The 23,837-nt window shown below is 39.4% G+C and overlaps 1 protein-coding gene across 1 annotated transcript; it reads left to right on the top strand.

The window, feature by feature from the left end:
* Positions 1 to 23,647, top strand: LOC142839822 (uncharacterized). Its single transcript, XM_075956204.1, has 4 exons — positions 1 to 33; positions 20,147 to 20,273; positions 20,477 to 20,537; positions 21,682 to 23,647. The coding sequence occupies exons 1-4, from the start codon at positions 1 to 3 to the stop codon at positions 23,645 to 23,647; spliced, it is 2,187 nt and encodes a 728-aa protein (XP_075812319.1).
* Positions 23,648 to 23,837: the final 190 nt, after the last annotated feature.

The raw sequence follows: 23,837 nt of genomic DNA, 5'->3' as shown, positions 1-23,837 counted from the left end.
ATGCTGTCTCCAGATAGTGAGGAGGAGGGTGAGGTGCGGCAGACAGCATGGTGCGTCCTTGCGGGATCTGTGTGGAAACCTGCCGCCATATTCCCTGCCTCAGGAAGTCCCATGTGATCCTGTTAATTCTTAGACCTAATGGTGTGGGCTTAATGCGCTTAGAGAATTGGGAGCAGGGTGCTGTGTGTACAAACATCTTTCTTCTCAACTTCAATACGTCATACTCAGAGAGGCCTAGTTTCTCCAGTATCTTCTCAAAATGAGCACTTTGCATTTAACCTTACATACAATCTCTATACATATTTAACCACGTGGACGGTATCAAGGCAGCTCACCTGTTGGGTAGCGCTGCACTTCTAAGCTGCCACGTAGAAGAGTTGAATTGCTGATATAAAGGATATTCCAATGCCTTGGAAATAGTTCAGTCTCACAAAGTAGAATTAGCTGAGGGAGGACTGCCTCTAAATCACCCAGAAGATAAATGTGTTTTAATCAGGGCTGTTAGAGGTTAGGATGCTAGGGCACACTTTGTTCAACTGGATTTTCCAGATATTTAGCTCCAAACTACTACAGAGAAGCCACCACTGATCTAAAACCAGACACCAGGCACATCCCCATATGAAAAAAAAAACCCTCTTGCAAGCTTTCAAGGAGGCTTTACAGGTTCCCAAACAACCTCAAGGCCTGATGTGTCTCAAAGTTCCAGTTTTCTTCTTAATAAAAGCACAGTTCCCTGGTCGATGGTGGTGCATGCCTTTAATCCCAGCACTTGGGAGGCAGAGGCAGGTCTAACTCTGTGAGTTCGAGACCAGCCTGGTCTACAGAGCCAGTTCCAGGACAGCCTCCAAAGCCACAGAGAAACCCTGTCTCGAAAAACCAAACAAACAAAAAAGGCTTCAGAGAAATCCTCAAAAAACATAGAAACAAAAAAAAAAAAACCACACAAAAAAGAAAAGCACAGTTTTTCCAGATGGGCTATAGGACACCAGGTGACATATATTTGAAATGAAAAACAGTGTTGTGAGAAGGTGTTACCTGATCAATCAAGGGTTTTATTTATTCCCTCAGGCAGGGAGCAGGGACATTTCTAGGAGATCTGGTAACAGCCTTGGGGTTAAGCCTTGTGAGTTTCCCTAAGGACCTGATGTGTTGATAATAAGACAGAGCTTCTTCTCTAAAACAATGAATATGCTTTGGAGAGCTGGTAATGGTCTGGTGCCAAGGCCTTTGTGGAAGGGTTCCTTCAGGCCCAAGAACCCAGCCCTTTCACCATATGGAGCTATGGTTATCAGTTCCCAGGCCACTGTGCTCTTAGTAAAGTTTTCGAGATAACCTGTGTTCCAATTGAGTAGAATTGTCTGACTAACCTCTTTCCAAATTCACATGATATTCTTTACTGACTTCTTATACTTCTCCCATTTCCTTCCATTTCCCCTCTGGAAGTATCCAAGATGCTATTCTGCTTTTACTCCTTTTTATGAAATTTTTTGAAACCGTGTTTCTCTGTAGGACTGTCCTGACTATCCTGGAACTCACTGAATAGACCAGGCTGTCCTTGAACTCATAGAGGTCCCTTGGCTCAGCAAGGGTGTGTGCCATCAATGCCCAGCAAGTTGCTGTTTTTCTTGGGAAGCTTACTAGGCACCTGCAAGACCTCCCCACCCTAAATTTTTAACTTTTCCCATTTTACTTTTCCTAACTTTGTCATCCCCTGTGACCTTCAACTCAGGACCCTGTCACTGAAGCATGATCTGCTGATTCAGGTCACCAGTGTACATAAGAAATTATCTTGGAAATATACTTGCTCTGTAACTCTCCTATCTGCCTAAATGTCTAGCCTGGTAAGTTGTCTGTTTCTATTTCAATTGTTCAAGGTGTAACCTAGAGCCTGTCCCCAAAGGAGGCTTAAGGACAACAGCAAATGTGGAATCTGTCTAGCTAGCTCCTCTTTAAGCATTAGCCAGAGATTGATGTATACCATCATAAAAGAAGTCTTTCTTTATTAATCTCCTAAGTATATGAAGTAATTTCTCAATGGAAAGGCACATTTATTCTAGAACAGCTGCATTTCCATCCTGTTAGAAAAATAGTTTCTGAGACAAATTCTTATTTTGACTCAGGTGTCCTTGGTATATTATACGTTCAAAATTCCCCTAAAATATGACTGTAAAACCTCACAGTTTTGGACTTAAGCTTTTGAGTCATGTAGTTGACTATGCAATGCAGTCACAGTAAAGGATGTGCATATGGAGAAGACCTTCTGTCTTCAGACCAGAATAGGAGGAATAGTTTATTGTGTATACTGTAGGGGAAACAGTGGAGGCAATCAACTATTGAAGCCACCATTATAAAAAAGGGTGTGATTGTTGTAGGTTCAGTGAATTTGTAATTTCCCAGCATGTGTTATTAAATTAATGCCATGTGAATGAATGCAGATCATTTGTGTGGGTGTACAGATTGGGAAGGTCATCTTGGGCCAATGAACATTGAATTTGCAATTAGGCCACTATCCTCTTCAGATGCGGTTGATCTTGCTTGACACAGTTATGTCAACTCAGAGATCTGAGAAACAGGCCATTGAGTAACTCTTATGTGTCAGGTTACAGATCTCAGCAGCCAGCATATGTATATGGGCACCATCAATCTACTCTTATTAATGACATCTCCTTTCTTATAGAAAGAGAAGACTCTTTCAAAGTCAATATAGAAAGTTTTATTTAATCTTAAAAGTGCTAGTACTACTTTTGCAATTTAAAAAAATCACTTATTGTTGTCATTTTCAGATGTTTTCTTTGAGTGTATTGCTGCTCTTGTTTCTGTTTCTGTTCTCCAACATTTCAAAGTCAATAATAGTGGGATTTTATTTCTTTCAAGTGATGTTGACTATTGATTTCTGTGTAGAACAATGTACCCTATAGTGTAGGCTTGCCTCATGCTGTGTAATTGAGAATCATTTTGAACTCCTAATCAATCTTTCCTCTGCTGCCTAGTGCTGAGAAAACAGTCCTGTAACTCCTTACGTGTTGGACCTTGATTTGTCAATGAGAAAGAAAAATAGAGTAGTTAATGAGTGTCTCCTAATCATTCTGGCTTTTATTGGGGGACTTAGACGCAGAGGAACCTGTGCAAAGTTGAGCTCACTGACCAACTTGAAGCTGGTGGAGACACAGGGCAGAAGCAAAAAGGTTGGACTGAGGGTGAGAGCTTTCGTCCTTCAATAGAAGTTGAGATTAGCAATGTGGAATGATGGAGTCAATTGTAGATGCTCTATGATTGTCCTGATTGACCACTGTTTGCAGTCCACAGACCAGAGCAGTGAAGAATCTTGGAAAGGGACTGACCATATCTTTAAACCTAATTGCTCTATTTACAGAAGTTCATCTAAAGTAGAAGATCTAGGGAAAATGTTGTGGCCCTGCTTAAAAGCACTGCTACATCTCTGCATTAAGACATTCATCTTTAGATAAAATATATCAGAAATCTTTAATGTGCATGAATTCAAATCCCTAGTCTCTGGAGCACATGGCCATAAAGTGTGTTTCCAGTTTTCAAAATAATTTTTGAGATGAAAACTATGTCATATTTACATTCTCTTTGCTGCCTTCAAGTCCTAATATGCCTGGATTGTTTTCTAATTCATGGTCTGTCATTTTGACAACAGTTACAAACTAACCACAGTTACACAGTGAGAGTAATTACTTTATGAATGTGACCTGAATTTCTCCAAAATTTTGCATCTCTCAGACAAGGTGATGGCTGCACTGGAAAGTGAGTGTGTAATGGAATGTGCACACAAAGGACCCTGCACTTTGAATGAGGAACCGGATGTGTGTGCTCTAGGAGAGTGGAATAATGTGTGCTAAATACAAAGTTTTTAAAATGGGGCCCTGTCTGCTGGGCTGGGAGGGCAGAACTGGAAGGGCTGTGCTGTCTGAGTCATTTGATCTCTGATCCTCCAGTAGAGGAGCTGCTAATATTGTGAGTCCCAGCTGGGAGGGTCCTAGCCAATGAGGGAATTCTGGGAAGCATTGGCAATCAAGAGTACCAGGGCCAGATAGTTTGTGGGTTCTTTCCATGACTCTCCTCTGCCTCTGTAGTAGGTAGCTTTAAGGAGGACCACAAGCTATCCTATACTGAGTGGGGGTGGTGTATAGAGCAGGTCTGTTGAACTATTATTTCTGTTGTGACTTGGAAGGATCATGAGCCAGACTGCAGTTTTGTTGGTCCATGTGGTTCATGCTGGCAGTGGCCCTTGTTCTCTGAGCCTCCTTGTGTGTAGATTTAGTGGGGAAGGGGAGACTCTGCAGCCCTGGAATGGAAAGATATGATGCTGGTTGTATCTCTGTCCAGAGTATACACATGGGCACTGCTTTTGTTGTGTAGTGGGAAGAGATTAGAAAACTGAAGTTCTAATTTCTACAATATTGACTATCTGAATACTGCTTTCCAATTTCAGGTTTCTGTTCTAAAGATTACAAACTTTTTAGGAACTGGTAGAGCAATACTTGAGTAGAATTCTGTTAATGTGATTCTGCCACTTGCCACAATGGTGTGATCCAGTGAAGCTTAAAAAGGGGACCAAAAGGAGTTTCTGATGTGCAGAGATTTCTCAGGTGTGCATTGTGATAGCCAGGTAGATAGGGCACAATCCACCAATTCTGCCATAATGCATGTAGCAGGAAGCAGATTTTAAATCATATTTTAGGTTATTTTGGGATTGGACATCGGTAGGACTGTGTTTCCCTTCCACCAGAAGATAGCACACAGATCTGGAGAGCTGTAACAAGAGATCTTCTCTATTTGCCAAGAGAACATCTTTATTATGTGGCTGCATCTCAGAAGACAGATCAGTAACTGAAGGTCAGAAACAACAGTTTAAGGGTCTCTTTGAGATATCTTTGTGAAAGTTGTACAGTTTATGTTTATTTAATTTCTGTACACATATAATCAAAGATAGCTGGGTAGCAATAACCAAGATCACACTGTTCCTTGCCTAAGTTTACTTTGGTCTTTGGATTAAAAATTGACTACTATTCCTGCTTTTGTTCACAGCTTTTCCTCTTTCACACCTTTATTCTTTCGCAAACATTGTACACATTCTTGATTGATGGATCTTTGTGAAAAACGCAGAAAGCATATTATGTGAATCTGTATATGATTTTTTGTAATCTACAACTGATATATAATTTATTATTCATTTTCTTGAAAATGATGGACCTTCACCAATTTTATTCAGAAAAGTTCTTACATCTTCAGTTCCTTAAGTTTGAGGTGTGGGGGATGTTTCTGTGCAGATTGTTTTATCATCTTAGATGCCTACCTCTTTCCATTTCCTAGCATATCTGTGTGTTCCAGCTGTTGCTATCTTCACATTTGAGTCTTTGCTACTTAAATGTTGATGTGATTAACACACAACCCCAACGAGCATTCTGAGTGTTTCCACTGTGAATGTTACTTTGTGATTAGCGTTCCTCTTATAGATTGTTAGATGAAGTTATTGAGTTGTATTCATTTAATGCTGCATATTTACCTTACATATCATCTTAATTCTGATGCCACATATTCCCAAAAATCATTTCTTTACTTTTTTTTCTTGTTTTGGTATTTCAGACAGGGTTTCTCTGTGGTTTTGGAGCCTGTCCTGGAACTAGCTCTTGTAGACCATGCTGGTCTCAAACTTACTGAGATCTGCCTGCCTATGACTCCCAAGTGCTGGGATTAAAGGCATGTGCCACCACCGCCTGGCTTTACTTCTTTATTCATGTTTTGTTTTTCTTGTTTTTTATTAATCTGAGAAAGACTTGGATTATTTGATAAAATTTACTATGCATTTGGCAGGTGGCTCAGCACATATTTTTTTCCCTGCGGATGACCCAAGTTTAAACCTACATTCAAGTTTGCAGGTTAACAAATGTCTACTATTCCCAATCCAAGAGATCTGACAATCATTGTTTTGTATATCACAGGCCTTTTGTCTCATGCACAAACATACTCAAAAAATAGGAATAACCTTGTTTTCAAAATTGTGATTTATAAAGCAGTCAGAGTAAAGCCAGTTACTTCACGTGTACAGTGATTCTTTAAAAATCTGTTCTCTTGAAATTTCATTTAAAAAGTTTATACTTTCTCACTCTGATACAGACTTAGAGGCAATCACCAATTTTAGGAAATGAAATGGTGTCTAAGTGATCCTAACAGACATCATTTTCTTTATCATAACTGAATGAAATCCTTTTAGTAATCAAAATTATTTCCACAAAGCAAAAATATCAGATGGCGTCAAGTGAATCTTTTTTTTTTTATTTCGAGACAGGGTTTCTCTGTAGCTTTTTTATTTTTTTATCTTTCTTTTTGTGGTTTTTCGAGACAGGGTTTCTCCGTAGCTTTTTGGTTCCTGTCCTGGAACTAGCTCTTGTAGACCAGGCTGGCCTCAAACTCATACAGATCCACCTGCCTCTGCCTTCTGAGTGCTGGGATTAAAGGCATGCACCACCACCGCTTAGCCTCTGTAGCTTTTTTAGTTCCTGTCTTGGAACTAGCTCTTCTAAATCAGGCCTGCCTTGAACTCGCAGAGATCCACTAGCCTCCCCCTCCGAGTGCTGGGATTAAAGGTGTGTGCCACCTCCCCTGGCTGTTGATTGAATCTTTTGAATTTTGGAGGAAGAGCCCATCTTACCCAACCCTTTTTCAGTTATCGGTAAAGGAGAGAACTGGAGTGTACAGGATGAGTGATGGCCAGTGATTTTCTGGAATTTGATTTTGACTAGAATCTTGTAATTCCTGTTTAAGGGACCATAATATATATTCATAGATCTGTCTTTGAGTCTTGTTTTGGCATTGGTGTCATCTATGTTGATTTTTTTGAACCATAATCTAATTTTATCCTTAAAATTTCAAAAATGACGGACATTCATCAATTTGTATTCAGATTATTTCCTCTGCTATCAGTTCCTTAAGTTTTTGTTTTGAATAGTTTCTGTGGAGTGACAGTTTTAGTTTTCTCTTCTTGATCTTAGATCCTTTTCTCTTTCCATTTTCTGGCAATCTGTGTTTTCCATTTGTTGTTATCCTCATGGTTAGGTGCTGCTTAAGTGATTGACAGGAATAATACATTATATTTTTGGTTCTTTAAAAAAATTCATGCCAGGCGGTGTGGTGCACTCTTTAATCTCAGTTCTTGAGAGGCAGAGGCAAGAGGATCTCTGTGAGTTCTAGACCACCTGGTCTACAAGAGCTAGTTCCAAGACAGGCTGGAAAACCACAGAGAAACCCTGTCTTGAAAAACAAACAAAAAAAATTCTCATACAATATTGTCTCTGTGTGATAATTAGCCTCAGCTGTCAACAAGACAAAGCCTAGGGTCATCTGAGGAATTATCAGTTGAGTGTGTGCTTAGATCAGAATGTCTGATTTCAGTGTGAAAGTGATTATGTTGATTGATGATTGGTGCTGGAAGAAGACTCTTCCACTGAGTCGGCAATGTCTCTAAGCAAGTGGGTCTGGGCTGATTAAGGGGCTAGCTGAGCAGAAAACAGTGACAAAGCACAAGAGAAAACCAGGAAACAATGGTTCCAAATGTTTTGCCTTCAGTGATTAACTTGAGTTCCTATCCTAAGCTCCCACAGTGGTGGATTCTGACTTAGGGGTAACAAACAAATCAACCTGTCCATTACCAGAGTTGCTTTAGGTTAGATACGTTAATCACAGGAACAAAGAAGCAAGTTGGAATAAAAATGGTACCATAAAAGTGGTTTTGTTGCTGCAATGGACTTGGGAATATTGACTGTGGAAGAATTTTCAAGCTAACAGAACTTTAGATGGCAAAAGTCACAGAAAACTCTACAGAGCTTAAGTGACTGTCATTGTAGGACCTGAAAGACAGGAGTATTGAGAGTAGTGGCAGGCAGTGGAGGTCAAGGTTATAGGATTTTAGTGGGCAAAAGACTCTGCAGGGAAAAAGGAGTTGGATTGGCCCATCTACTGTGAGAGACATGTGTCTTAGTTATTACACATTAAAATCCATGGCTCCTTGGGCACAGTGTGCTTTTTTAAGTTGCTGACATGGTGATGCACTCCCTTGAGCAATGAGTCATTCAGGCTAATCTGTGTTTCTCTGAGTAATCCCTTAGTGGTCACAGAAGTATGGAAGTTCAACAGTACACTTGGTCTGAGACCACAATCCTGTATTCCCTGTATAGCTTGCAGTCTTAATGATATCCTGGAAACTACACTGTATTGATCCTGGAAATTACCATTGTTTTCTGTTTCTGATAAAGATATAATAATTCTGATTGCTCTCATAACCTCACCTTGTTCTGGTCCCTTCATCCCAAGCCTGGCTTTATTCCTTGTGGCCCTATTGATTTATTTTTGCTTGGTAAGTTAGTACAGGAGCTTAGAAAACTTCATAAAGTTTGCTGGAGATCAGTTGTGTGACACTTTGGCCCCCAATCTTTCTTAATGTTTCCATGTCCCAAGAAAGTGACTAAGGCAGAATTAAAAATTAATGGACTGATATCTTAGACAAAATATTATTTCTGCCTGATGGTTATTACCTCTGACTCCTTCAAATCTACAGTACAAAAAAAAAAACACATAAAAAGAATGAAAAAAAATCGATGTTTTTGTTCAGGAAATAGCACTAGGTTGTTTCAGATGGCTGTCCAGTAGTGAAAGCAAGAGGGATTTTCAAGGATTTTACACAGCTAAAGAGAAAGCCCTTGCTTTACATTTAAATCTTAAAAAGGTGCCCTAAAGTGTAAGGCTCTATCCAGCTAAGCTCTTAATTTATGGACAGAATATGCAAAGTAATTCCTTGTATCAAAAGCAGCATCATACAGAAACTGCAGTAAATTTTGTTCAAGCATAGTTGCATACCCCATATGGTCTGTCCAACATAATTTGCCTGGGGGTTCTCTGGGAAGGGATGCTGAGGATGAGGAAATGTTAGATTAAGAGAAATGAAGAAAGAACCATAAAACAGATTGAGAGGACTGAAAGTCAATATGAAAGAGCCCCAAGTTATTTCTCAGACAGTATAAATAGTGGATATTTTATGAGTTATTCTATTTTATTTTATATGTGTTGGTATGTAGGTATCAGATCCTGGGAAACTGGATTTACAGACATTTAGAAACTGTCACGTGGGTACTGGGAATTGAACCCAGGTCCTCTCAAAGAGCAGTCAATTCTGTTAACTGCTGAGCCATCTCTCCAGCCCAAATCTATTCTTCTTACGAAATTTACTTTACATGAGACATAGCTTGTGCAAGACTTCCCTAACCTGTTTTTATCTTTTCTGCCTTATACTTTTCCTATCCTTCACATCCCCTGCAATCTCCATCTTGTAACTCTGGATAGAAATGTACCAAAATCAGGGCCATCAACTCATTTAAGAGGCTAATGAAAAGCTTGTAAAAATGGAAGAAAAGTCTGACATCTCATGATCCTGTCACTGAAGATGGTCTTACTGTTTAAGGTCACTGGTTTATGTAAGAAATAATTCTGGAGCCGGGAGGTGGTGGCGCACGCCTTTAATCCCAGCACTTGGGAGGCAGAGTCAGGCGGATCTCTGTGAGTTCGAGACCAGCCTGGTCTACAGAGCTAGTTCCAGGACAGGCTCCAGAAAGCCACAGAGAAACCCTGTCTTGAAAATAAAAAATAAAAAAATAAAAATAAAGAAAGAAATAATACTGCGAATACTTTACTGTGTAAGTCTTCCATCTGTCAAGGTGGGTAGACTTTTAGCCTTCCACCCCTATTTAAATTGTTCAGAGTGTGGAGCCTGAACCTGAAAGACATAAGGATAAGAAAATAAGTGAAATGCAAAAAAAATATTCTAGCCTGAGTTCTCTTTGAGCATTAGTCAGAGATGTATGTGAATATTTTTAAATGATTTTTCCTTTATTGATCTCTCAAACATGTGGAGTGATTTCTCCCTAGGAAGTCATATTCATTCTAGAACCATTGTACTTCTAGTATTTCAGAAATTTTTTTGACACTATCTATCTTATCTTGGCATAAGAGGATTTGGTCCCTGTCTTCTCCTCGCCTGAGCAATGACCTTGTCGTACGTTACAACTTAAAATCTTAAATTAAATGATTCTATCACCAGTTTCAAAGTTATAAATTTGAGTTATAAAACTGAATATCCACTACAGGTAAAGGAAAAGGATTTGCATGTGGAGAGTGTTGTCTACCTCAGTCCAGAATATAAGCAACAGGTTTGAGTGTGCACTGCACAGGAAAATAGGACTGTGGAGTCCCAATTATGAAAAAGGACCTGATTTTAGTTGGAGAGCAATTTCATTACTTTCCAGCATTTATTACTTGTTTTTTTATGTATTTTTTTATTGATAAAAGGAGAATAATGAAAAGAAAGAGAAAAAAAAAACAAATTTCCACATCCTCCCAGCCTCCCATTTCCCTCCCCCTCCTCCCATTCTTCTCCCCCTCCTCCCACCCCTCTCCCCTTCCCCCCACTTTCCTCCCCCTCCCTCTCCAGTCCAAAGAGCAGTCAGGGTTCCCTGCCCTGTGGTAAGTCCTAGGTCCTCCCCCCTCAGTCCATATCTAGGAAGGTGAACATCCAAACTGGCTAGGCTCCCACCAAGCCAGCACATTGCGTTGGATCAAAACCGCGTGCCATTGTCCTTGGCGTCTCATCAGCCCTCATTGTTCGTCATGTTCAGAGAGTCCAGTTTTATCCCATGCTTTTTTTGGTAACAGTCCAGCTGGCCTTGGTGAGCTCCCAATAGATCATCTCCACTGTCTCAGTGGGTGGGTGCACCCCTCGTGGTCCCGACTTCTTTGCTCATGTTCTCCCTCCTTCTGCTCCTCCTTGGGACCTTGGGAGCTCTATCCAGTGTTCCAGTGTGGGACTCTGTCTCTATCTCCATCCATCGCCAGATGAAAGTTCTTGGATGATATGCATGATATTCGTCAGTATTGCTCTAGGATAGGGTCATTTCAGGTTCCCTATCCTCAGCTGCCCAAGGAACTAACTGGGGGCCTCAGCTTGGGCACCTGGGATCCCCTCTAGGGTCAAGTCTCCTGCCCATACTAAAGTGGGTCCTTTAACTAAGAAATGGGGTTCCGTGCTCCCCTATCCAACCTTCCTTTATCCCGATCCTCCTGTTTCCCCAAGTCCCCCCTCCTTTCCTTCTACCTTTTCTCTCCCCATTTCCCCTTACCCCCATCCCACCCCACCCCCAACATCCCACTTTTCTCCCCGGCAATTTTGTCTACTTCCCTTATCCAAGAGGATAACTATATGTTTTTCCTTGGGTTCACCTTCTTACTTAGCTTCTTTAGACTCGCCTATTGTAGACTCCGTGGCCCCTATTTATGGCTAGAAACCAATTATGAGTGAGTACATCCCATGTTCATCTTTTTGGGTCTGGGATACCTCACTCAGGATAGTGTTTTCTATTTCCATCCATTTGCATGCAAAATTCGAGAAGTCATTGTTTTTTACCGCAGCGTAGTACTCTAACGTGTATATATTCCATACTTTCTTCATCCATTCTTCCACTGAAGGGCATCTAGGTTGTTTCCAGGTTCTGGCTATTACAAATAATACTGCTATGAACATAGTTGAACAAATGCTTTTGACATATGATAGGGCATCTCTTGGGTAAATTCCCAAGAGTGGTATTGCTGGGTCGAGGGGTAGGTTGATCCCGAATTTCCTGAGAAACCGAAACACTGACTTCCACAGTGGTTGCACAAGATTGCATTCCCACCAGCAATGGATGAGTGTACCCCTTCCTCCACAGCCTCTCCAGCAAAGGCTATCCTTGGTGTTTTTGACTTTAGCCATTCTGACAGGTGTAAGATGATATCTCAAAGTTGTTTTGATTTGCATTTCCCTGATCGCTAAGGAGGTTGAGCATGACCTTAAGTGTCTTTTGGCCATTTGAACTTCTTCTGTTGAGAATTCTCTGTTCAGTTCAGCGCCCCATTTTTTAATTGGGTTAATTAGCCTTTTAAAGTCTAGTTTCTTGAGTTCTCTATATATTTTGGAGATCAGACCTTTGTCTGTTGTAGGGTTGGTGAAGATCTTCTCCCAGTCAGTAGGTTGCCTTTGTGTCTTAGTGACAGTGTCCTTTGCTTTACAGAAGCTTCTCAGTTTTAGTAGGTCCCATTTATTCAATGTTGCCCTTAATGTCTGTGCTTCTGGGGTTATACCTAAGAAGCGATCACCTGTGCCCATCTGTTGTAGGGTATTTCCCACTTTCTCTTCTATCAGGTTCAGTGTTATCGGGCTGATATTGAGGTCTTTAATCCATTTGGACTTGAGTTTTGTGCACGGTGATAGATATGGGTCTATTTTCATTCTTCTACAGGTTGACATCCAGTTGTGCCAGCACCATTTGTTGAAGATGCTTTCTTTCTTCCATTGTATACTTTTAGCTCCTTTATCGAAAATGAGGTGTTCATAGGTTTGTGGGATTAAATCCGGGTCTTCTATACGATTCCATTGGTCGACTTCTCTGTTTTTATGCCAGTACCACCCTGTTTTCATTACTGTAGCTCTGTAATAGAGTTTGAAGTCAGGGATGGTAATGCCTCCAGACAATCCTTTATTGTATAGGATTGTTTTGGCTATCCTGGGTTTTTTGTTTTTCCATATAAAGTTGATTATTGTCCTCTCCAGATCTGTGAAGAATTTTGATGGGATCTTGATGGGGATTGCATTGAATCTATAAATTGCCTTTGGTAGAATTGCCATTTTTACTATGTTGATCCTCCCAATCCAAGAGCAAGGGATGTCCATCCATTTTTTGGTATCCTCCTCAATTTCTTTCTTCAATGTCTTAAAGTTCTTATCAAATAGATCTTTCACTTCCTTGGTTAGATTTACCCCAAGATATTTTATGCTGTTTGTGGCTATCGTGAATGGAGAAGCTTCTCTGATTTCCCTCTCTGCTTCCATATCCTTTGTGTATAAGAGGGCAACTGATTTTTTGGAGTTGATCTTGTATCCTGCCACATTACTAAAGCTGTTTATCAGCTGTAAAAGTTCTTTGGTGGAGTTTTGGGGGTCGCTTATGTACACTATCATATCATCTGCGAATAACGAAAGTTTAACTTCTTCCTTTCCAATTCGAATCCCCTTGATCCCATTATGTTGTCTTATTGCTATAGCTAGAACTTCCAGCACTATATTGAAGAGGTATGGCGAAAGTGGACAGCCTTGTCGTGTTCCTGAGTTAAGCGGGATGGCTTTGAGTTTCTCTCCATTTAATTTGATGTTAGCTGTCGGTTTGCTGTATATAGCTTTTATTATATTTAGGTATGACCCTTGTATCCCTAATCTCTCCAAGACTTTTAACATAAATGGATGTTGAATTTTGTCAAATGCTTTTTCAGCATCTAATGAAATGATCATATGGTTTTTTTCTTTCAGTTTGTTTATATGCTGGATTACATTGATAGATTTTCGTATGTTGAACCAGCCCTGCATCTCAGGAATGAAGCCTACTTGATCATAATGTATAATTTTTCTGATGTGTTCTTGGATTCGGTTTGCCAGTATTTTGTTGAGGATTTTTGCATCGATATTCATGAGTGAGATCGGCCTGTAATTCTCTTTCCTGGTTGAGTCTTTGTGTGGTTTTGGTATCAGAGTAACTGTAGCTTCATAAAAGGAATTTGGTAGTGACCCTTCTGTTTCTATATTGTGGAATACATTGAGGAGTATAGGAATTAGGTCTTCTTGGAAGTTCTGGTAGAATTCCGCATTGAACCCATCTGGCCCTGGGCTTTTTTTGGTAGGGAGGTTTTTGATAACAGCTTCTAATTCTTCGCGACTTACAGGTCTGTTTAGATTGTTCACCTGGTCCTGGTTTAATTTTGGTAAATGGTATTTATCTAAAAAAGTGTCCATTTCTTTTACATTTTCCAGTTTAGTGGCATACAGGCTTTTGTAGTAAGATCTAATGACTCTCTGAATTTCCTCTGTGTTTGTGGTTATGTCCCCCTTTTCATTCCTGATCTTATTAATTTGCGTGTTCTCTCTCTGCCGTTTGATTAGTTTGGATAGGGGTTTATCAATCTTGTTGATTTTCTCCAGGAACCAGCTTTTTGTTTCATTGATTCTTTGGACTGTTTTCTGTGTTTCTATTTTGTTGATTTCAGCCCTCAGTTTGATTATTTCCAATCTTCTACTCCTCCTAGGTGAGTCTGCTTCTTTTTTTTCTAGAGCTTTCAGGTGGGCTGTTAAGTCTTCAATATGTGCTTTCTCTGTTTTCTTTAAGTGGGCACTTTGTGCGATGAACTTTCCTCTTAGCACTGCTTTCATAGTGTCCCATAAGTTTGAGTATGTTGTTTCTTTTTTTTTACTTTAAGATATTTATTAAGTAAATATTTGTGCGTCTATTGTGAACCAGCCACTGCACCACCACCTTCAAACAATGGCTCTGCTCTGGCCCTGAAAGGAGGTGCAGAAGATGATTTCTCAAATGTGAAGCCAGGCCCAAGGGAACTTTACTGTTTTTTAATTTTGTTTTTTTTTTTATTTTTTTTAATTTATTTATTTATTAAAGATTTCTGTCTCTTCCCCGCCACCGCCTCCCATTTCCCTCCCCCTCCCCCAATTAAGTCTCCCCCCAGCCCGAAGTATGTTGTTTCTTTATTTTCATTGAATTCAAGGAAGACTTTAATTTCTTTCTTTATTTCTTCCTTAATCCAGGTATGGTTCAGTAGTTGACTGTTCAGTTTCCATGAGTTTGTAGGCTTTCTGGGGGTAGCATTGTTGTTGAATTCTAACTTTAATCCATGGTGATCTGATAAGACGCAGGTGGCTACTAATATTTTTTTTGTAACTGTGTAAGTTAGCTTTGCTACCGAGTATGTGGTCAATTTTCGAGAAGGTTCCATGAGCTGCAGAGAAGAAGGTATATTCTTTCCTGTTCGGGTGGAATAATCTATAGATGTCTGTTAAGATCCATTTGCTTCATTACCTCCATTAATTCTCTAATTTCTCTGTTAGGTTTCTGTTTGATTGACCTGTCCATTGGTGAGAAAGGAGTGTTGAAGTCTCCTACTATTAGTGTGTGTGGTTTGATGTCTGCCTTGAGTTTTAGTAATGTTTCTTTTACATACGTGGGTGCTTTTATATTAGGGGCGTAGATATTCAGAATTGAGACTTCATCCTGATGAATTGTTCCTGTTATGAGTATAAAATGTCCCTCTCCATCTCTTCTGATTGATTTAAGTTTGAAGTCCACTTTGTTAGAAATTAGTATGGCCACACCTGCTTGTTTCTTAGGTCCATTTGCTTGATAGGCCTTTTCCCAGCCCTTTACTCTGAGTAGGTGCCTGTCTTTGTGGTTGAGGTGTGTTTCTTGTAGACAGCAGAATGTTGGATCCTGTTTTCGTATCCAATCCCTTAGTCTGTGCCTTTTTATAGGTGAGTTGAGTCCATTGACATTAAGTGATATTAATGACCAGTGGTTGTTAACTCCGGTCACTCTTTTAGTAGTAGGGTTTGTGTGTTTCCCTTCTTTGAGATGCGCTGGTGAAAGGTCTCTAGTTGACCGAGTTATTGTGGGCATTGTTGGACTCCTTGGTTAGTGATTTTCCTTCTATAATTTTCTGTAAGGCTGGATTTGTGGCTGCGTATTGTTTAAATTTGTTTTTATCCTGGAAAATTTTGTTTTCTCCATTTATAGTGAACGAAAGCTTGGCTGGATATAGTAGTCTGGGCTTGCATCCATGATCTCTTAGTTTTTGCAGTACATCTATCCAGGACCTTCTGGCTTTCATGGTTTCCATAGAGAAGTCAGGTGTAAGTCTAATAGGTTTACCTTTATAAGTAACTTGGCCTTTTTCCTTTGCGGCTCTTAATATTCTTTCTTTATTCTGTATATTTTGTGTTTTGATTATTATATGGCGAGGGGATGTTTTCTTTTGATCCAGCATATTTGGTGTTCTGTATGCTTCTTGAACCTTCATAGGTACTTCTTTCTTCAGGTTGGGAAAGTTTTCTTCTATAATTTTATTAAGTATATTTTCTGTACCGTTGAGCTGCACTTCTTCTCCTTCTTCTACTCCAATTATTCTTAGGTTTGGTCTTTTTATTGTGTCCCAAATTTCCTGAATGGTTTGTGATGAGAATTTGTTGGTTTTGCTGTTTTCTTTGATCAGTGTGTTTATTTTCTCTATGGTATCTTCAGTGTCTGATATTCTCTCTTCTATCTCTTGTAATCTGTTGTTAGTACCTGTCTCTGTCGTTCCTGTTCATTTACCCAGATTTTCCATCTCCATTCTTCCCTCGGTTTGTGCTTTCTTCATTGCTTCCATTTCATTCTTCATGTCTTGAACCGCTTCCCTAACCTGTTTGATTGCTTTTTCTTGTTTCTCTTGGTTTTCTTGCGTGTCTTTGAGCGATTTATTCATTTCCTCTACCTTTTTGTTTGTAATCTCTAATTGTTTATGGCAGTTTTTCACCTCCTGTTTAAGGTCCTCTATTATTTTCATATAGTTAACTTTTGAGTCGATTTCTTCTATTTCTTCAGGAGTAGGGTGTACAATTCTTCTTATTTCGGGATCCCTGGTTTCTGGTGGTGTCATGTTGCCTTTCAGGTTGTTGGAGGAATTCTTGTATTGGCTCCTTCCCATCTCTTCCTTCAAATGGAGCCAGGAGATTCCTGGTCTCTTGGTCCAGTCTTTGCTGTGATTGACTCTCTGGGTATATCTCTTCAGTGTAGAAGTAGGAACCGTTCCCGACCCGATGGGATTACTCAGCAACTAAACAGGGCCGCCAGTAGCCCAATGATCCAGGGCCAACAGGATGAATGGAGCAAGGGGGGGGATGGTATCCAGGAGCGTGCAGGAAGCCTGGCGCCAGAGCTGAAGGTGCCTGGCTCCCTTACAGGGGACCCTGAGGTCTGCCCGGTAGGCAGGCACTCACCGCTCTGGGTGGGTCGCCTTAGGTTAGGAGCTTAAAACTGTACTTGAGCACTGGTCCTAGCATACAGCAGGGCAGGGTTGGGGAGGGGTGCTGGGGGGGCTGGGTCGTGGGAAAGAAACACAGCCCTGCAGAAGGAGCTGGGGGAGGGGGTTTGTGCTCTCTTCCGGGACAGTCCGCCCCTGGATAGCACACACTCACCCGTCCTGATGGGATTCCTCAGCAACTAAGCAGGGCCGCCAGTAGCCCAATGATCCAGAGCCAACAGGATGAATCCTTGTTTTTTTTTTTAAATGAAGACAGACCAGACTGGTCGGTGTACTATTTGGGAAGATCAAAGAGATGCCACGTATTCACTGAAGATGATAGAAATATCACAAAACATTATGTGTAAGCCACAAACTCATGGTGATACATAGATGAATAGAAATGGATGAATTGAACATGTAAAATCTAGGAATATGCCTTAAGCAGTTTAAAAATGCTGATGTAATTATATAGTTTGTGTGTGATTATTTGGTTCTAGGCAGCCAGAAGATGAAAGTGTAGTCCCCATTTACATGAGGACACCAAATGTTAGGCAACTACGTCCACATCAACCCTAAGAAAGTTAAAAATGAGGGGTTGTAAAAGCACAAAAATGGAAGTCAAATGCAGCTTCCAATTACAGAAACACTCCTCATCAGAAAAGGATTACAGATACATAGTAAAAACATTCAGATAAAAAGGCCTCTGAGGGGTTGTGATAGTTTATTTGATAAATGTCCATGGGCTTAAGACAGAGAGGATAAATATTGACAGAGACATGGATTAAAAATGGTTTTTGAAGGAATTTACACTAAGGTTCTTAAAGAAAAAAATAAGTAAAACAATTAATGGGCTTAAAAAGATAGAAAATACACACAGAGTCTGGGTTACACATTGTGCTTTCTTTGAATTTTTGGACTACAGAATGAGACATTGATTTGGGGGTTGCTATGGTAACCCCACGCATACTTTAAAGGTATCTTGACTTCAAAATTTGTTACTTTGGAAAAGAGGCTCTGCTTTTGCTGCCACAGACCTTCCAGGCTAATGTTATGCCCTGGGTTTTTTGATTGAGTTGTAAACGATTATATCATTAACATTTTCCTTAATTATGGTGTGTGTAAATTATATATAAAAGTTTAGACTCACAAAGATAAGATAGACTTTACCTTAATTTGCCAGTTTTTCCTTTTCATTTGTCTGGTTTTTTATCTCCAGAATCCTTCAGTGTGCATTTTTTTCATGCTCCTATTTCAATTTTCACTTCACTTCTTGAACTGATTTATTCATTTCTGTCAACTGTTTGCTTGTTTGAATTTCTTTAAGGGGTTTATTATTATTCTCCAAGATTTCATTTATCTTTCCCCTGCTTTTTTAAAGAATTCATTCACTTCCTTCTTAAGGACATAAAACATCTTCAGAGTTGATCTAACTTAATTGTACTTTGTGTTTGAATATTCAGGGTGTGCTGTAGTAGGAGAGTTTGAATATGGTAGTGACATATTGTTCTGTCTGTTGTTGATCATGTTATTGTGCTGTTGTTGGGTATCTGGGTCTGAGGTGACTGCAGGTCTAGGTGCCAGTATCTCTGTTTGTCTTTGTTGGATGCACGTTTGGTTCCTTGGTTTCTATCTGCTCTTTGGTATTCTGGTCTGTGTTGGTTATGATAGAAGTAGATTTTTTCCCCATTTTAGGGTCTGGAAGTCGTTTAGTAGGCGTGACATTAGTACTTCCTAAGCATTCGGAGTCATTGAATTGTAGGTGCATGAACTTCTTCCTGCTTGTTATGCTTACATTACATTTTTAAAATTAATAACACAATTTGATGCATCGGCATGGCTATGCACCACATGGGTACCTGGTTCTCAACATGATCAAAGGATCTCAGAGTTTGTGAACTTGGAATAATGGATAGTGATGATCCCCTAATAAGTACTGGCAATTCTGCCACATCTATTCAAGACCATCAAAAGCTAGGTACTACTCAGTCATCTCTCTCCCAGCTTGTGTTGATTACTTATGCGCAAGATTTATATTGCTAATGTTTTCATCTGTCCATTTGTAATTGTTTAAACATAAAGCTCTGTTTGTAAAATGTTAATGGTATTACAGTTTAAATAGGGCCCTTCGGATGTTTGGAAGATAAATAGAGAAGTGGAGTGAATGCATACTTCTTTGTAGGAAATTCACTAAAAACTTTTGAGTTCTTCTATTCTTGCTTGATTCACTGATCTTTGCAATGGAGACAGTGCCTTTTTGTTTGTTTGTTGTTTGTTTATTTGATTTTTGAGACAGGGTTTCTCTGTAGCTTTGAAGCCTGTCCTGGTACTAGCTCTCATAGAACAGGCTAGCCTCAAACTCACAGAGACCCACCTGACTCTTCCTCCTGATTGCTGGGATTAAAGGCATGCATCACCACTTCCTGGATGATAGGGTCTTACTATCCTGTCCTGGACCTGATTGCATAGACATGTCTGGCATTTAACTCAGAGAAAAATATACCTGCCTCTGCTTTTGAAGGTCTGAGCTTAAAGGCATGAGTCAATACACCCAGTTTGTCCAACTTATTTTTCTATTTGTAGTTAGTTAATCTTCATAAAAATTTGTACTATGAACTGTTGATCTCTTTCGCTGTTTTTCTCTGTTACGGGAGGTCCTGGCTAGCTCAGTCAGTAGAGCATGAGACTCTTCATCTCAGGGTCATGGGTTCGAACCCCAAGTGGGACAACAGGTGAAGGCATAAGTCACAAACAATGCCACATGAGTTTGGAATTATGATTAAAAGGGTGGTATTTATTTAAAGGGGAAAAAGCTTACAAATCACCGACCCAGACAACAGCCCTTTGCTCAACCAGAAGGGAGTCTAGTCACCAGCGGAGCAGGAAGTGTAGAGAGAGAGGAGAGGGAAGTGGCTGCATTTTTAAAGGGAGAGAGACCACGCCCCAATGGGCTGGTATCTCAGTGGCTATAGCCTGGAGGAGTGGAAGGACCTCCTGCAACTTCTCTCTGCCAATAGGTATTTCTCTTGTAAAGTGATATCTCATTCAAAGAGTACAGAAATGACAGAGAAAACTCTCCTTTCAATTTCCTTCTAAAATGACTGTCTATGTCTTGGAATATGATTAGGGAACACCAGAATTATATGACTATACTATCAAAGAAGTATACATTTACAATGTTGTCACTATCATATATGGCATATTTTAGAAGGCAGTGACTTATGATGATGTGCATATCAACTTCACTGAAGCAGAGTGGAATTTGCTGGATCCTTCCCAGAAGAATCTCTACAAAGATGTGATGTTGGAGACCTACAGGAACCTCACTACTATAGGTAAAAATGAATTTCCTTCATGTTTCAAAATAAAGGGACAACTTTTCCTTGGATAATGATGTTCTTCAATAATTTGATTTAGAAAAGAGAAGAAGAATGAGGTGAATAATGCAGGCATGGTTCTAAGGTTTACTTAAAATAGCTACATAAATGTTGCACAGTATTCAATACTATAACATACATTTTCTGGTACTGCATTTTAGAATACATTTGGGAAGAACATAATAGTAAAGAACATTGTCAACGTTCTAGAAGACATGGAAGGTAATTTTCTTGTGCATGCTGTAAACAATGAGCCTCTGATTAAATGATAATGTGTCCTAGAAGATTTTAAATAAAGACAACAGTGTGAATAAGCATAGCTTTAAGTGCATGTATGATTATTAACTTCTGAAAAATTCTTATAAAATTTCATGTAGGTGAATTGCATTTCAGGCATTCTTTTAATTAAAAAGGCAAGTGAGAAATGGCTAAACAGATATCACCATTTGAATCATAGCACCATGAGAGCTATGCTGTAGAACTGCCAATCCACATATTTCTTGCTACTCATAATACAAAATGTGTACACATTGAAGTGATGATAAGTATATCTGCAAGACTTTTTACTAAACCGAGAGCACATAGTAAATCTTGTATTACTCATATACTTCTTATTTCTATGTTAAGATTGGTGGCAGAAGCAGTCAGAGTTAAGTGGCAGTTGTTGTACAGAAACTTTAATACCTCTACCACACATCTCGAGGACCAGAATGTCACACCATGATAATTCAGTGTGGAAATTTTTTGTTTGTGATTCTTCCTTTACTGTTTATACAATATATTACTCTCCATGCAAGCCTATGAGCATAGGAATATGGGAAAATGCATCATACCTCTCTCTGTAAACAATTAGAAGAAAGCGTTAGTCCCCATGTTGAGTACCCTTGCAGAAATTGATTCAACTATATAAATAATTGGTTTTCACATATCACTGCTAATACATAAACAAACTCACAGTGCAGAGAAGCCACATGAGTTCTAGAATTGTCCAAATACTTCTGATTGTCCTAGTTCAGTTAGCAAATGTAGTATGATTCATAGTATAGGACAGTTTATGAATGTAATAAAGTTGATCTGAGGTTATCCAGTTCTCTTCAAATATGAGAAATACGTCAAATCGAAAAATGTTTCTGTAAATGTGAAAAGTTATACTACATAATAAAGGAATTTACCATGACAGGTGTCTTAAAAATGCAAAACAACCCTTAATTAGAGAAGAAAGCATGAGTTTAAACAGTTATGAAACCTTAATATCTTATTTCTATTTACAATTGGACTAAATTATAAAAGTAATACATAGAGATATGTAGGTTCAAGACTGTATGGAATGTGATAACACTTTTATATGTTCCAATTATGCTTTCAGGATTGAAAGAAATAATTCTGGACAAAAACTTTCAGTGCATCCTCAATGTGTTAAAGCCTTGGCATATGACAGTCAGCTTCAGAGGAATAAAAGAACACATGATATTGAGAATGAATCTAATCTGTGTCATAAAACCTTTGTTCATCACAATGCTCTTCAGTTGTGCAAAAGAACACATACTGAAGAGAAACCCTGTGAATGTAATCAGTGTGGTAAAGCCTTTGCACAGCCCTGTAATATTCAATTTGATAAAATAACACATACTGGAGAGAAACACTTTGTATGTAACCAGTGTGGTAAGGCATTTGTTCACCACACTGCTCTTCAAATACATGAAAGAACACATACTGGAGAGAAACCATATGCATGTAATCAGTGTGGTAAGGCCTTTGCACGTCATGATCACCTTCAATTGCATAAAAGAATACATACTGGAGAGAAACTCTATGCATGTAATCAGTGTGGTAAGGCCTTTACTCAACACAGTGCTCTTAAAACACATCAAAGAACACATACTGGAGAGAAACCCTATGCCTGTAGTCAGTGTGGTAAGGCCTTTGCTCAACAGGGTACTCTTCGACAGCATAAAAGAACACATACTGGAGAGAAACCCTATGCCTGTAGTCAGTGTGGTAAGGCCTTTGCTCAACAGGGTACTCTTCGACAGCATAAAAGAACACATACTGGAGAGAAACCCTATGCATGTAATCAGTGTGGTAAGGCCTTTGCTGGAAACCATATTCTACGACAGCATAAAAGAACACATACTGGTGAGAAACCCTATGCATGTAGTCTGTGTGGTAAGGCCTTTGCTCGTCACGGTACTCTTCAATTGCATAAAAGAACACATACTGGAGAGAAACCCTATGAATGTAATCAGTGTGGTAAGGCTTTTGCTTACCACAGTGCTTTTCAATCGCATAAAAGATCACATACTGGAGAGAAACCCTATGAATGTAATCAGTGTGGTAAGGCTTTTGCTTACCATAGTGCTCTTCAATTCCATAAAAAATTACATACTGGAGAGAAACCCTATGAATGTAGTCAGTGTGGTAAGGCCTTTGCTCAATACACTGCTCTTCAAATACATAAAAGAACACATACTGGAGAGAAACCCTATGAATGTAATCAGTGTGGTAAGGCCTTTGCATGTCATAGTCAACTTCAAAGTCATAAAAGGACACATACTGGAGAGAAACCCTATGAATGTAATCAGTGTGGTAAGGCTTTTGCTTACCATAGTGCTCTTCAATTCCATAAAAAATTACATACTGGAGAGAAACCCTATGAATGTAATCAGTGTGGTAAGGCCTTTGCATGTCATAGTCAACTTCAAAGTCATAAAAGGACACATACTGGAGAGAAACCCTATGAATGTAATCAGTGTGATAAGGCCTTTGCATGTCATAGTCAACTTCAAAGTCATAAAAGAACACATACTGGAGAAAAACCCTATGAATGTAATCAGTGTGGTAAGGCCTTTGCTCAACAAAGTGCTCTTCAAAGACATAAAAGAACACATACTGGAGAGAAACCCTATGCATGTAGTCAGTGTGGTAAAACCTTTGCTCACTACAGTACTCTTCAAAATCACAAAAGAACACATACTGGAGAGAAGCCCTATGAGTGTAATCAGTGTGGTAAGGCCTTTGCACATCATACTCAAGTTCAAAGGCATAAAAGGACACATACTGGAGAGAAACCCTATGAGTGTAATCAGTGTGGTAAGGCCTTCTCAGACCACAGCAATCTTCAAGCACATAAAAAAACACACACTGGAGAGAGACCTTATGAATGTAATCAGTGTGGTAAGTCCTTTGTTCAACGCTTTCATCTTCAAAGGCATCAAAGAACCCATGCTGGACAGAAATCGTATGAATGTAATCAGTGTGGTAAAACCTTTTCTCAACATTGTAATCATCAAACGCAAAAAAGATCTAATACTCGAGAGAAACCCTATGAATAAAATCAGTGTGGTTAGGCCTTTGTTCAACACAGTGCTCTCCAAAGGCATCAAAGAACAGACACAAGTGCGAAACAGTATGTGTGAAATGAGCTTGGAAAAGACTTTTCATGTCTTATTCATCTTCAAAAGCAGAAAAGAACTCAGATGGGAGAGAATCTTGTGAATGGAATTTGTTTGGCAAATCCTTTGG

Source organism: Microtus pennsylvanicus, chromosome 22, assembly GCF_037038515.1.
Source record: "Microtus pennsylvanicus isolate mMicPen1 chromosome 22, mMicPen1.hap1, whole genome shotgun sequence".
NCBI lineage: Eukaryota > Metazoa > Chordata > Mammalia > Rodentia > Cricetidae > Microtus > Microtus pennsylvanicus.
Note: the sequence above shows the minus strand (reverse complement) of the source record. Positions and strands in the feature narration are given on the sequence as shown.